Here is a 13,669-nt window from a genome sequence, read left to right as displayed (position 1 = left end):
GCAACATTTGCCTTCCAAATATTCATCTCAACTTAACAAGGATTTATTGGAGAACATGTGCTATATTCAAGGCTCTGGGGCAGAGAACCCAAGCCCCAAGGAATTCACAGTCTATAGGGATAAGAAAAGTAAGATATCAAAGCAGCACAAGATCAGTATAGCAAGAGGGGTTTCCGAGTAGGGATGGCATCTGATGCTTTGTGGAGCACCTCCTAACTCAGAATGCCTTCACTGGTGCTGTTGTTATGGGTCCATATCGTATAAGTCCCAGAGAGCATTTCTGGGTTCCTCCACTTGCCAGCTGTGTGGCTTTGAGTGAGCTGCCCACTCTGAGCCCCTTCCTTACCTATAAAAGAGCCATTGATCCTGTTTCACTTGTGATTGTTGTGGATACTAAGTGTGATAGTGAAGGTTGAGGTTCTGGAAAAGTGCCTGCCAGCAAGAGGTGCTCACACGAGGCAGCTTTTCTGTTTAGATGGTGCTCTTCCCGTTTTGCAGGAATGAGGATGTAACATCCAGTTTGCACAGGACTAACATTTGTCACAGTTTCCTCCACCTCATCTCATTGAACCCATTCTCCCTGGGGCTTGGAAGTTCGCCAAGCAGGTGGTGGTCTCCCCACTGTAAAAATAAAGAACTGGCTGCAGAGAGGTTCAGAGCACTGGAAAGATCAGCCAGCTAGTTAATGGTAGAAACAAAACTAGAAGGCAGCATTTTTACCTATAAGCTTAAACTAGGGTGCTTTTCCCAAAACTACCACATAGTTTTTTTTAAATAGCTATCATCTTATAGTTTTCATTAATATCAATATTTTCTTACCATGTTATCTTACAGCTCCATTTTTTTTTCAGCCAACCACTCACACACATGCAATGTTTTTTCTGAACTAAAAGTGAATTTTTTTACTGTTTAACTCTCCTCAACCTCTTGTGTCTGTCCTCTCTGTAACCCCACCTGGATCCAAAATGCCTCTTTTGCCCTTTGCTACTTTCTGGCCCAGAAGGAGCCCCTCCCCCTCTTTGTTCCACTTGACCTGAGCGCCTTAGGGCAGCCCCTTTCCAAAAGAGCCATTTCTAATTGGCTGTCGGCAGCCTTTCTCATCGCTGAGCCTTGGCTGGGCTGAGACTTGATGTAAGCCCTCCCTGCAGAACCAAGAGGTCACCATCTCCCTGTGTTGTTACCGGGCAGTACAGAGACTGCCGCGGGGTGTGTGGGGTTAAATTGAGAGAGAGACAGAGACAAAGAGAAATCCCTAGAGTTTACTGAGCACCTTATTAGTATGTACTCAATAATTATTATTGAGGACCATATATAGTTCATTATTGAGTAATAATATTCTAGACACTTTTATGTTGCTTCATCTCCTCTCCTCCTTGTAGCTACCGTATCACCATTTTACAGTTGAAGAGACTGAGGTTACATCTGTTTCTTCCTTAATGTGTTATTATTCGATTAGGGAGCACGTCCCTCCATGTGCCACCATTCTCTCTGTTTGGCTAAGAGCAAGTGTCAAGTCTTTTATGTGCAGAATTTAATGAGTACTAAGGGTATGTGTTTTGTTGACCAAAATGTGTATTTGCTTTTGCAATGAAAGGAATTGGAGATTGTATTTATTTCATTCTGGCTGTGAGTTATTTTTACTTGGTAAAAAATAAGGACTTAAATGTTTTCTATTTGCACATTTTTTCTCTGCCTTGCTCCAGAGAAGATTTAAGCAACTTTCATAACTTGAATAAAGCATATGGTCCATATCACACAAGTGGGTACCACCTGCATCCCAAACAACCCGTAGGTATAGTCCATGGCCGGCCCCTGCCAAAGGAGCCAGGAGCTGCCTTTTGCACGTTGGGGTTTTTCTTTTCCTTATAATTTGACTTCATTTGTCAGAAGCACAAATTAAATGTGAATGTCTGAATTTAAAAATATCAGATTTTCTCTAAGTCATAGATCCTAACTCAGACTTCAGTCTCTTCATTCTCTGCCAGAAAGGCTAGGACTAAGAAAGAAGGAGCTTGAACACATTATTTTCACAAACAGTAACATCATCAGTAAACAAATGTGGAGAAAATGTCCACACTCACAAATAATCAAAGTAATGCAAATTAAAACAACAATGAGATCTAATTTTTCACCTCTTAAATTAGCAATACATTTTTAAAATGATAAGGCTAACAAGTACCGTGAAACTGATAATGCATCCATTGCTGGTGGTTGGTGTAAATTGGAAAGCAATTTGGTGGAATGAATAAAAAGCCTTAAAAAGGTTTATATCTTTTGACCTAATAATTTCATTCCTAGAGATTTCCATAAAAGAAATAATCCAAAAGAAACAAAAACTGCAATGTTTATCACTGTGGTGTTTAGAAAGTAAAAAAATTAGGAGCAACCTCAATGCCCAACAGAAGTAGAATGATTTATTAAATTATCGTATATCTGCCTGATGAAATATTATGCCTCCATTAAAATTATTATTATAATGACTATGTAGCACCATGGAGATGCTTATAATATAGTAGGAAAAAATAGAGTGTAAAATTATGCATGAGCTGTGATTGCAAGTAATTTTTAAATGTCTGCATGTGGACAAAGTGAATATGTAAAAATGAAAATAGCCGTGTAAGGTAGTAGAATGAAAGACTGTTTTTCCCACTATTGTGAATTATGATGTTGTCTTTGTTATTTAATGTATTTGATTTCGGTTTCTCTAGTCCTTAAAAGTCAAAGAGCCGAGTTAGCCTCCATTTCCTCCATCTTGAGCAGGACAGGCTCTCACTGTCCTGGGGGGAGTTCCATGGCAGGCCTCTTAGCCGTGGGGGGCGAAGGAGCACCTGTGCTCACGGCAGGTGCCATGACCCCGACACCAACCCCCGACCGGGCTTCTCCCTGCAGGACATCGCCGAGAATGGCTGTGCCCCCACCACGGAAGAGCAGCTGCCAAAGACGGCGCCGTCCCTACTGGTGGAGGCCAAGGACCCCAAGCTCCGAGAAGACCGGCGGCCGATCACAGTCCACTTCGGACAGGTATGTACCCTGGCCCTTTGATTGGTCTGGGTTTTGGGTTTTTTTCTTTCTTTTTTTATCAGAAGCTGTAGCCCATGCAGCAAGTGTTTCACTTCAATTCTCGTTGGCAAAACCAAACAACGCCGGAGTTTTGCACATCTTCGAATGTTTATTTGTTGCACACATGTTTTGCAGTTGAATTTTCAAAAATTTTGGGGAGACAGCATGGCTCTGGTCATAAACTAGCTCATCTCTTGAATAAAGTCATTAAATGCAGCTGCTTCCTCCCCACTCCAAGGCGCTCCGTTTAAGGTGCATCCGTTAGCTAAGCGTCTCATTAGAGCACTTGAGCATCCCAGGCCCTTCTTTGCACCTTCAAATAAAAGGCAACAAGCGAAGTCTTAAAAAAAAATCAATTAGGAGTTCTTTATTAATGTACTTCCTGAAAATCAATATCAGGAGTCATGCTTCTCAGAGTAAACCCTCCCGCTCTGTATGATTCTAGACATCCGATTCTTTAACCAACTGTTTTCGGCCACCTGAACGTTTGAAACACTGTCTCTCGGTTTGATTTTTTTCCCTTAAGTCAAACACTGTACTCTGTATAGAAACAAATTTTTTTTATCCATTTCCTATCAGTGGTTATATTTTCAGTTGAAAAAGATTGCATACCCTCCCCTACTTCTCTTGAATTGACTCTCTCAATTAGCAAAAGTCATAATTTTGGGGTTTATTGAGAAATGGCTCTCTTAACAACATGACTGCAACAAGAATTTGCAAGCTTATTTGTTCTTAAATTGCCTGATTCTTTAGCCATTTATTGGATAAAGCATGATTAAAATAGTCTTTATGATTTTATCTTAAATATCATTGCTATTTTATCACATAAAGGACCTAGAAGCATACATTTAAGATGTTACTGTTTTTAACAGACTTTTATCAAGAGCCTACTATGTACCAGGCACTGAGCTATTTAGAACTGAAGAGACTTAATGAAATTGTTGCTGTGGGTTATTACTGTAAGGGGTGAGTTTATTGAAACAGAAGAATCTTCCTGTGTAATCAATATTTTCAGATAATACATTCATACATCTTAAACTTGTGGAGGTTCACCCCCCTTTTCTGATTTTACACTAAAAGGGATGATATAAAAATTGAAGTGTAGCACAAGAAAGAAGCATCCATGGGGCAATGCTCATTTGGTTAATGATTATCTTCAAATTGCATTGGTGTTTGCACCCCAAAGAGCTGCCTCCTCCCCGGGTTCAGGCCCTGTTGGAGAAATGTGCGCCCCAGTTCCCTGGCTGTGTTTGCTGAAAGCACAGCCCCCGTTTGTCGCCAGCACAGCATTCCAGAGCCAGCTTCCTGCCTTCCTTTGTCCTCATTCCTGCACACAGTAACCTTCCCATGAAAAGAGCCCCTCGCTGGAGTTTGGAGCCCATTACAGAGAAAGAGGGGGCGGGGGGAGAGGGATTTCATGGTGTTAAACATTCCATTTTCGAAACACAAAAAAGAGGCCCTATTTGAAATGGAGAAAGACCTTCTTTCCATTTCAGCAAGAAGTAGAGATGCTTTAATGTCATTCCCAGCTAAATGCAGAATAAGAGTGTGTGTGTACGTGCGCATGGGGGATAAACAATTAAAAAAGCCACCCCAAACTCTGTTGAAATAAGAGCTGTCTGTGCCTTCACAGGTCTGTAAACTGGAGAGGATGAAAGTGGCTTTTTTTCCCCGTTTGTCACTTCCCTCACGTGGCTGCCAGCATTATGCAAGTGTACAGGAAGGCAGGATTTTTTTTTAATGCATGCATGCGGATTAAGGTCAAGCCCCGAGTATCAGCCATGCAGCGGGCTCTCCCTTCCAGCTGCAGCCGCAGAGCCTACCCACAGCCGCGAGATGCCTTAATTGAGACGTGCTGTCAAAGTGACAAACACATTTGCATACAGTCTACACTCTATTTATTTTCTCTGGAAAGGTCTACAGTCTGCTGTTGGTTGAACATTCTTAATCAGTTTGCTGTTAGTGAACTGCCAGCCAGCTCACTTGTGCTGGCCGCTTCTTCATTAGGTGACAGATTAGCTGCAGGGGGATGGGCCAGGGGAACCGCAGACCCCTTTCTTTTAACTCTTTCCAGCTTTGCCCCTGTGCTGGGTTGTCCTCCAGTCCTTCCCCAGGCACCTGGTTTGTTGGGCCATTGACCGTAACGCGTAGCTTTTCTAGAGCACCTACTCCTGGTGGGCATGAGTTCTAGGGACTTTACATTCTCAAAGGACAGTCTTTTGAGTTCCACTTCAAAAAACGTTGCCACACTCTCCTACCATTTGTACTATTTTTTTACTTGATATTTTCCTTTAAACAGACTCAGGCCTGACACCTATACCAACTTTAGCCTCATCCTAAGCGATGACATTGCTATAATCAGAGGTTTGACATACCAGTCCAATTTTTTCCTAAGGCATATCAAAAAATCTGTTAAGTGTCCATCCATGTGTCACCAAACCACTCTGTAGCCCCAACGGTATACATTCTCCTTTTGGAAAAGATGTGTCTTCTCTGCCATGGCCCTCTGAGAAAAGGATCATTGGCCACATTTTATGGACCCAGAACTGGAGCTCAGGGACCGGAAGGGACCTGCCCCGGGCCATATTGCCAGCGTGGAAACTCAGGACAGTCTGATTCCACCACCCACTCCGGCTCCCTCACCAAGCAGAGACTTCAGCTGCTTTGATATGTCTGTTAAAGCTAATGTGTCCTGGCAAAATCATGGACTAGCCAGATAGTGCACGTTAACCCCAAAAAGATCTTGGTCTTGATTTCATTCTTTAGAACACTTAGCTTTCCAGTGAGGACAGAGACTGTTGAGATGGTTATTACATTAACTTCTCCATCTTGCAAAGCTGGTGCCCTGTTACCAGCCAGGGGAGCTCCGTGGGGACATTGGCAGAGTGGCAGGGAGCCCGCCCAGCGGTGGAGGCCTTTGCAGAGCCCTCAGACGGGTGCTTAGTCCTGAGGCCAGAGGAGCCTCTGCGAGGGGAGAGGACATGCTCTCTGGCCTCTGCCTCATGAGAGCTTCCCTTTCAAGGCTTTGACCATTCCTCCATTCAGTTGTGCATCTTGCATCCATGTATTGAGACCTACCATGTGTAAAAAAAAAAAAAATAAGTCGTTGTGGGGCATAATGAGGGAGACAGACCAGCAAATGGACAGTCTGACCCAGAGTTATCAGAACAGTGAGAGGGGTGAGCTCAGGGTGCTCTGAGGGCCCCACAGGCCTCTTCACCCCCAGGGCCCAGGTCCCAAGTTGTACCCTGTAAGTAAAAGATATTTTGTCAACAAACTAAACTCATAACAATTCATTTGTTTTCTGAAGCAGATGTGTAAGGCCACTCAGAGCTCGTGATGAGGCATGTTGACAGTTCCAGACAAGAGCAAAATCAACGGCTTTTTAGTTAGCCCCTGCATCCTTATCAAGTATGGTTTCTTTAAAGAGTTCAAAAATCTCAAGTAACTTGAGAATGCCTGGTCCTACCTTGGAAAATGTTTAGGTTCAGAGAGGCTTTAAATAACTCTTTTTTTCCTCTTCCCATGTTCAGAATCGAAAAATAAGGCTCAGGAGACAGTCAAAGGAGATTTAAAAAAAAAAAAAAATGCCAGCTTTTTTACTGATAAAGCTGAAAGGAGAATTTTGCTTTAGACCTGAGGCCAAATGGGCTTACTAAAACTTCACCTCAGAGTTAAAGACTGAGCACCTCCCCACAGGAGAAGTGGACAGTTGCAGGCAGCACCCAGCAGTCCCTGTGGACTGGCTGCTCTGTGGGAGGGAACCAGAAGGGCACACGGAGCGTGGAGCATGCTCAGTTCCTTCTCTCAAATTCCGAGAGAAGGACGACTCCTCTGGGCGGAAGTGAGTGAGAGGGCGCAGAGAGAAGCTAAGGAGTCCCCCATGCTTTTCTCTCCTGGGGTGAGGAACAGACGTTCCCTCCTTTCTGTGGCTGTGAAGCAGGTAAGGAAGCAGTGTTCTCCCCAGCAGGGCCTGGGCACCCCTCAGCCAGAACACCTTGCCTTGACTACCTCCCCTTCTGAGAAATCAGCAGAGGTAGTGTCCCCATGGAAACTGCTCTGCTCCCTGCATTTAATCAGATGGACAGGCCACTAGGGGCTTTCACATCTCTGCTCATTTCACTGAATCTTCACCATCAGCTGGTAAGGAAGAAGCACCATACCCATTGTACAAACAAGGAAACAGACTTGGAAGACATTTGCTTGAATCAGTAGCTAATTCATACTCCGCAGCTCTCCCTCCCTGGCTGGGGGAACTGGACTGGCTGTGGGAGCCCAGTGGCGCTGGATACTAGTCCTGGATGCATGTTGCCAATGTCGTGGGCCTTGGCTAGGGGTTGGGCCTTCTCAGGGTGGGAGGATGGGGCACCCCTGAGAACGTCATGACAAACCCACTCCAGGGACCCTTGCATTGTGTTTCTCCCAGTTGATTGATCCTGCAAACAAAATAATTGGCTACCTTCCAATCTGATAGATTCCAAAAAGTGTGCATTGAAAGGTGCTTGTATTCTCTCAGTTGAGCAAAGGTTTCTACAGATCTTTAACATAAAAGTTTGAAAAGCCAGTTAAACCAAAGCCCAAACTAAACACCATGTGGCTTCCAGAGACCTGGGACAGAGTGGTTTGGTTACATCCCCAGAGCAGCTCTTGGAATGTAGTTGCCTGCTTGTCTGTGTGTATGGAGAGTTGTGGCTTTACAAGCATGAGCTGGGTCATTTGATGACAGTCTCACACTCGGCTGGAAAAGCTGCCCAGCCAGTGAATGCCTTCTCAGCACCTTTGGCTCTGAGTGCCCTGAGAAACTCCTTCTGCCCTGTTGAGCTTGGAAGTCACAGACGATTCCCTCCAATTCAGCCACTCCCTCCCAAACACCTCCAGCAGATGTTCCCTTGTTCCCCAGACACCTCCAGCCACAGGCCTGCGGTCTGAACGTACGCTCCTTGCCAAACTCACTCCTCCTCTTCTGTCTCCCACCTCAGCAAATGGCACCGCCATCCAACCAGAAGCCTGGGTCTGCTCCCCCGCCTCCTCAGAGCTTCTCCCTTCTACCTCCTGGACACTGCTTAGTCCCTCTCTCCATCACCTCCATCACCGCTTAGGTTCAGGCCATATTGTCGCTCACCTGGACTGTTCCACAGTCTTTGAACTGGCCCTTCGGCCTTCAGCCTCACCCCCGCTGTATTCCCCATCTGACCTTGCAGGGTCCATTTGAAGCATGTATGAGTGGCTGTGTCACCTCCCTGCTCCTAGCCTCTCCTAAGGATTCCGCCTTCGCCCTTGGCATGGCATATGAGGCCCTTCGTCATCTGCCTCTCTGCCCTCAGGGCAGGCCCCTTTGGTGAATCCTCCCAACGGCCCTAGGAAGAGTTGGTTGCTCCCGTCTTTGTGCTCCCCCAGAACTTGGCACATGCAGAGCGTCTCAGGTAGCCTTGTAATTGCTTCTTTAATACTTGTCTCCCCATGAGGATATGAGCCCCTGCAAAGTGCCCCACAGGGCCTGGCACTGAACTAGCAACCATTAAACATCATGGGGTTTTATTATTGACGTGGACTTTCAAATTGATTGATAGTTGATTGATTATTGTTTAAGTACTTGCTGTGTATCCAAAAAGTTATTTGATTTTATTTCAGTTGCTATGCTTATAATTCTGTTAATTTGAAGAAGAAAAGTGAATATTCCATTAATGGTCAAAAACTACTTCCAAATCACTTTCCATAAATAAAGGTTTTGTTTCCAAATAGAAACAGTTTTGTATTATAGGAATTTAGATCTTGTCTCCTTTTGTTTTGTGTTTTTATGAGCTCTTAAGGTCTAGTCATATATGCCCAGGAAAAGAGGAGAGGGAGGAGAGGCAGAGGACTATGACACTATCCATGCTCCGAGGACGGGTCACCCTGGGGAGGAGGGGAGCTGCAGAGAGAGCAGTCAAGGGAAGGAAAGGCCTGGCATCCCTTGAATTATATCAAATAAAGGGAAGATTTTATCTGTAAAAGAGACAAGCTGTGTAACCCAATGCAAAGTATGAACTTAACTTGAATAATTAAAAAAAAAAGCTTTAAAGACATCCTTGAGAAAATTGGAAGATTTGAAGATGGACTGGGATGTTAGGTGATGTGATAGAATTATTGTTTTTTTGTGGTTTTTTTGAGGAAGATTAGCCCTGAGCTAACTGCTGCCAATCCTCCTCTTTTTTTCTGAGGAAGACTGGCCCTGAGCTAACATCCATGCCCATCTTCCTCTACTTTATACTTGGGACGCCTACCACAGCAGTGCCATGTCTGCATCCAGGATCCAAACCGGCGAACCCCGGGCCTCCAAGAAGCAGAACGTGCGCACTTAACCGCTGCGCCACAAGGCCAGCCCCTAGAATCATTGTTAATATTATGGTGGGTAGGGGCTTATCTTTATTCCTAGGAGGTGCACATTGAAGTATTTAGGGGTGAAGGACCATGATGTCCGAAACTTGCTTTCAAATGGTTTGGTCAAAAAATTACACAGACACACACATATATAGCATCCATTCACAGAGAGAGAGAGAAAGCAGATACAGCCCCCATTGCCCCCAAATTTACCTGCTGAAAAGGCAAATACTGATCAGTTGCTGGAGACAATGTGGTAGAGAGGACAAAGCACAGATTTTAGAACTGGGCAGCTCTGTCCTTAAATTTCAGCTCTGTCACTAACTAGCTGGTGACCTTCAGGAGTTACCTACCTCAGTGAATTCCGTTTCCTCGTCTTTGCACTGGGGATAATAATACCCACGCCACAGGTCACTGTAAGGCCTCAGTGAGAGAGCGTCTGTCTAGCTAAGTGCTAACGCAGAGGCTCTTGCTAAATATCAGTCTCTTCCTCCGCTGGGGAAAAGTGGAGCCAGCTGTCGGTAGCCCACTGACAGAGCCTCCCAGCCAGCCAGTCCTTGACCATTGCGGCCCTCAGATCACACTCCTCGCTCAGTGGCAGCTCTCCTGCATGCACACTCTTGTAGCTGACCTGTATCTCTACAGCACTTGGTGGGAAAGTCAACACCAAACCTAGGAGGGCTGGCAACATCGAGCAGAGGGAGAGGTGCTGGGAACAGCAGAGGATGGCACCCAAGTCTGACGCTCACGGTGAACAGAAGGGCTGTGGGGCAGGTCAGGGCAGCAAGTGTGAGTGAGCAGGTGAGCGTTGTAGTCTGCAGTCCAAAGTAGTTTTCTTGGCCTAATTCATCAGCCATGTTTTCACGGTCCACAAGGCACTGCATGGGGCTCTTTCAAACCCTGTTGTTTTCAGATCATATTTCCCCCTTTTCCATCGCCGCTTTTTCTGCTCTTTCAGCCATATCTTTGCGTGGGAAAGTGGGTGCTGTTGTGGCGATCTCCCTGCTCCGTGCCCTCCAGCTCCTCCTGCTCTGACCCCCGCTTGTGCCAGCTACACAGGGTGACTGTGAGGCAGCTCTGCCTTCAGCCCGGCACGTGGCTGTCCAAAGTTGTTTTCACTCATTCACCTTCATTACCAAAGCAGCGTGGTCCCTCATTGGTAGTGGCTCTGTCAGGTCTGTCCGGCAAGGGTGGCTGACTGGGCCTGTCTTTGCATGTGGCCTTGCTTTTTCGTAGCCCAGGCTAGCCCAGAGACAGCTTTCTGATGGAAGGTTAACAAGGCCAGGGTTTGCTCCTCTGAGCAGACATGCTCGACTTCAGGAGGGAAAACTTGCCAATCAAAAAAGAGAAATCAGATTCTTGGAATTGGTAAGGATTGAGTTGGAAATTCTGGAGATTTCTGATGAAGCCTGTGCTGTTGCCTTCTCAGATAGTATTCTTCTCATCACAGGAAGCTCAGCACTGAGGGTAGATCTCCTGATGTGCTGTGGAAGGGCTGAGAAATGTCAGCAGCCAAATGAAAGTCCAGGTTCACATCATCAATTCGCTTTCTAAGCTACACCACCTGATCTCCATTCAGCACAAGTTAAGGATGGCTGCAGAAGGGCCAGGGGCCAAGATCAACCCCCTCCTCCTGGGACTGGAGCACTTTAGCAAGAGTGTGAGCGCCTCTTATGTGCTAGGCATTGGGATATTTAAGAGCAGTGGGAGAGATCTGAGAATGAATTGCTCACCACACCAGCCGCCACCCCGAGACCTGGAGAAATGGGCCTGTGTTCCAACTCCAGATACCATGCTAGGCGATTCCTATAGGTGAGCCCGCTTAATGCTTTCAGCCACCAGTTGAGTCTCAGGTATTATCTCTTAAAGAGGAAGAGACAGGCTCAGAGACTTAGCCAAGGGTTATAGCTCAGAAGCAACAGTCAGGATTCAAAGCCGTGTTGTTTATTACTAGAGCTCAAGTTCAGACCCCAGCTCTGTGCTGAGAACGTGGCAGTTTCCTGCTGAGTTTGTAGTGATGGGCTCACTGCCGCAGCCTAGGCCGATGGTCCAGGATCCCAGGATGCTGGACAACAAGGAAGGCCTTGTTCCTGGTTTCCTTCCAGATCCCAGGCCTTCCTTAATGTTTAATGGGCCTTCCTTAATGGGCCTCAGTTGGCACCAAGACAAGTAAGCTGGTATCTTGCATCTGGCGTAGATTCTGTACACCAAACCCACCATTAGACACTAATGGCATGTTGGGTGCTTTCCTGGTGTGTGTGAGGGAGTAGAATGCAGGATAAAAACTGGGCAAGTGCAAGAGTTAGTATTGGGGGTGTCAGGAGCCAGTCTAGCCCCAAAGGTCAGGGGCAGGGCCCATAGTGGGAATCTACATCAGTTAGGGTTCTTTGGGTTGCAAGAGACATAAAACCAAAAGAGAAATTGTTGGCTACTCTAGCTTCAGGAATGGCTTGATCCAGGTACCAAGTCATGTCAATCACACCCAGTTTTTTGCTGCATTTCTTGGCTTTGCTTCTTCTGCTGGTGCCATTCTCAGGCAGGCTTTCTCTTCATGGTGGCAAGATGACTGCAGCAGCTCCAGACCACATCCTTCCAGGTGTAAGACCAGCAGGAAAGTGTCACTTCCTAGTAACTTCCACACAAGGAGTGGGATTCACTCACTGAACCAACTTTGACCATACACCTATCTTAAAACCAATCACTGTGGCTGACAGTTTTCTTTGTGCCACAGGTAGAGCCCCACGTGAAACAGATCTAAGAGGTGAAAAAGGGGTAGTTCCTGGGAAGGAAATCAGGGGACTTTTATCAAAAGAAGGACAAACAGATCCAATTAATAAATGTGCACAGTGGCGAAACAGGTAGCATTGTCCCAGCCTCTTGTCCTCTTGTCTGATGGCAGAGAAAGGTTTACACCCAGAGCTGTGGGGATCTTGAAACCAAAAGAGTATGCAAGGCTGGCAGTTAAGGTCAGAAGTCAACCAGGGCACCACATGGGGGACAGAAGAGCAATGGCAGGTCAGTGCATGGCAGGGAGGTAGGAGCCAGGGGTCGCAGGTTATAAGGATGGGCACAGTTGCACGTGATAGCTTCTGGGCAATGGAGTGTGGCCCATTCAGGGCCTGGGAGTGGAGAAAGACAAAGCCAAGAACTAAGGTCACTTGTTCAGGAAATAATCACTGATTCCTACTCTGTGCCACACCTGTGAAAAGAGGACTGACAATGACATAGTCCCTGACTTCAGGGAGCCCACACTCCCATGGTGGGCAGCTCAGCTTAACCTGATGGACTGAATCCAACTGGTAGTTTTGGAAGGCCCAGATCTGTGTTGTGGGATCATGTCACGGTGCATCTCAAAGTCTCCTTTTCAGGGTTTTGGGGGGTTTTTTGAAGAAGATCAGCCCTGAGCTAACATCTGTGCCAATCCTCCTCTTTTTGCTGAGGAAGACTGGCCCTGAACTAGCATCCATGCCCATCTTCCTCTACTTTATATGTGGGATGCCTGCCACAGCATGGCTTTAAAAGCAGCACATAGGTCCACACCCAGGATCCGAACTGGTGAACCCTGGGCCGCCAAAGCAGAACGTACGAACTTAACCGCTGCGCCACCAGGCTGGCCCCTCCTTTTCAGTTTTTTGTTGTCATTTTTTATTGAGGTCGTATTGGCTTATAACATTGTGTAAGTTTCAGGTGTACATTATTATATATCAGTTTCTGTGTAGACTGCGTGGTGCTCACCGCCAATAGTCTGGTTTTTATCCATCACCACACATACGTGCCCCTTTACCCCTTTTGCCCACCCCACCCCCACCCCTTTCCCCTCTGGTAACCATTAATCTGTTCTTCTTATCCATGTGTTTATCTTCCATATATGAAATCATACAGTGTTTGTCTTTCTCTGTCTGACTTATTTCACTTAGCATAATACCCTCAAGGTCCATCCACATTGTCACAAATGACTCAATTTTGTCTTTTTTATGGCTGAGTAGTATTCCATTGTGTCTATATATACATACCACATCTTCTTTATCCATTCACCCATTGACAGGTATTGGGTTGCTTCCACATTTTGGCTATCGTGAATAATGCTGCGATGAACATAGGTATGCATATATCTCTTAGAATTGTTGATTTCATGTTCTTTGGATTAGTACCCAGTAGTGGGATAGCTGGATCATATGGTATTTCTATTTTTAATTTTTTGAGAAATCTCTATACTGTTTTCCTTAGTGACTGCACCAGTTTGCATTCC

General features: G+C 45.9%; 1 protein-coding gene across 10 annotated transcripts in view; it reads left to right on the top strand.

The window, feature by feature from the left end:
* The window catches only part of DENND1A (DENN domain containing 1A), a 519,789-nt gene that overhangs the window by 458,817 nt on the left and 47,303 nt on the right, over positions 1–13,669 (top strand). For all 10 annotated transcript variants that reach the window (XM_046662949.1, XM_046662983.1, XM_046663004.1 and 7 more), the window contains one exon: positions 2,890–3,021. In XM_046662949.1, the coding sequence (XP_046518905.1) occupies positions 2,890–3,021 (132 nt within the window). The remainder of the gene's footprint in view (positions 1–2,889; positions 3,022–13,669) is intronic.

This window comes from Equus quagga, chromosome 1 (genome assembly GCF_021613505.1).
Source record: "Equus quagga isolate Etosha38 chromosome 1, UCLA_HA_Equagga_1.0, whole genome shotgun sequence".
NCBI classification, from domain to species: domain Eukaryota; kingdom Metazoa; phylum Chordata; class Mammalia; order Perissodactyla; family Equidae; genus Equus; species Equus quagga.
The sequence above is the reverse complement of the archived record's forward strand: the minus strand, read 5'-3'. Positions and strand labels throughout refer to the sequence as shown.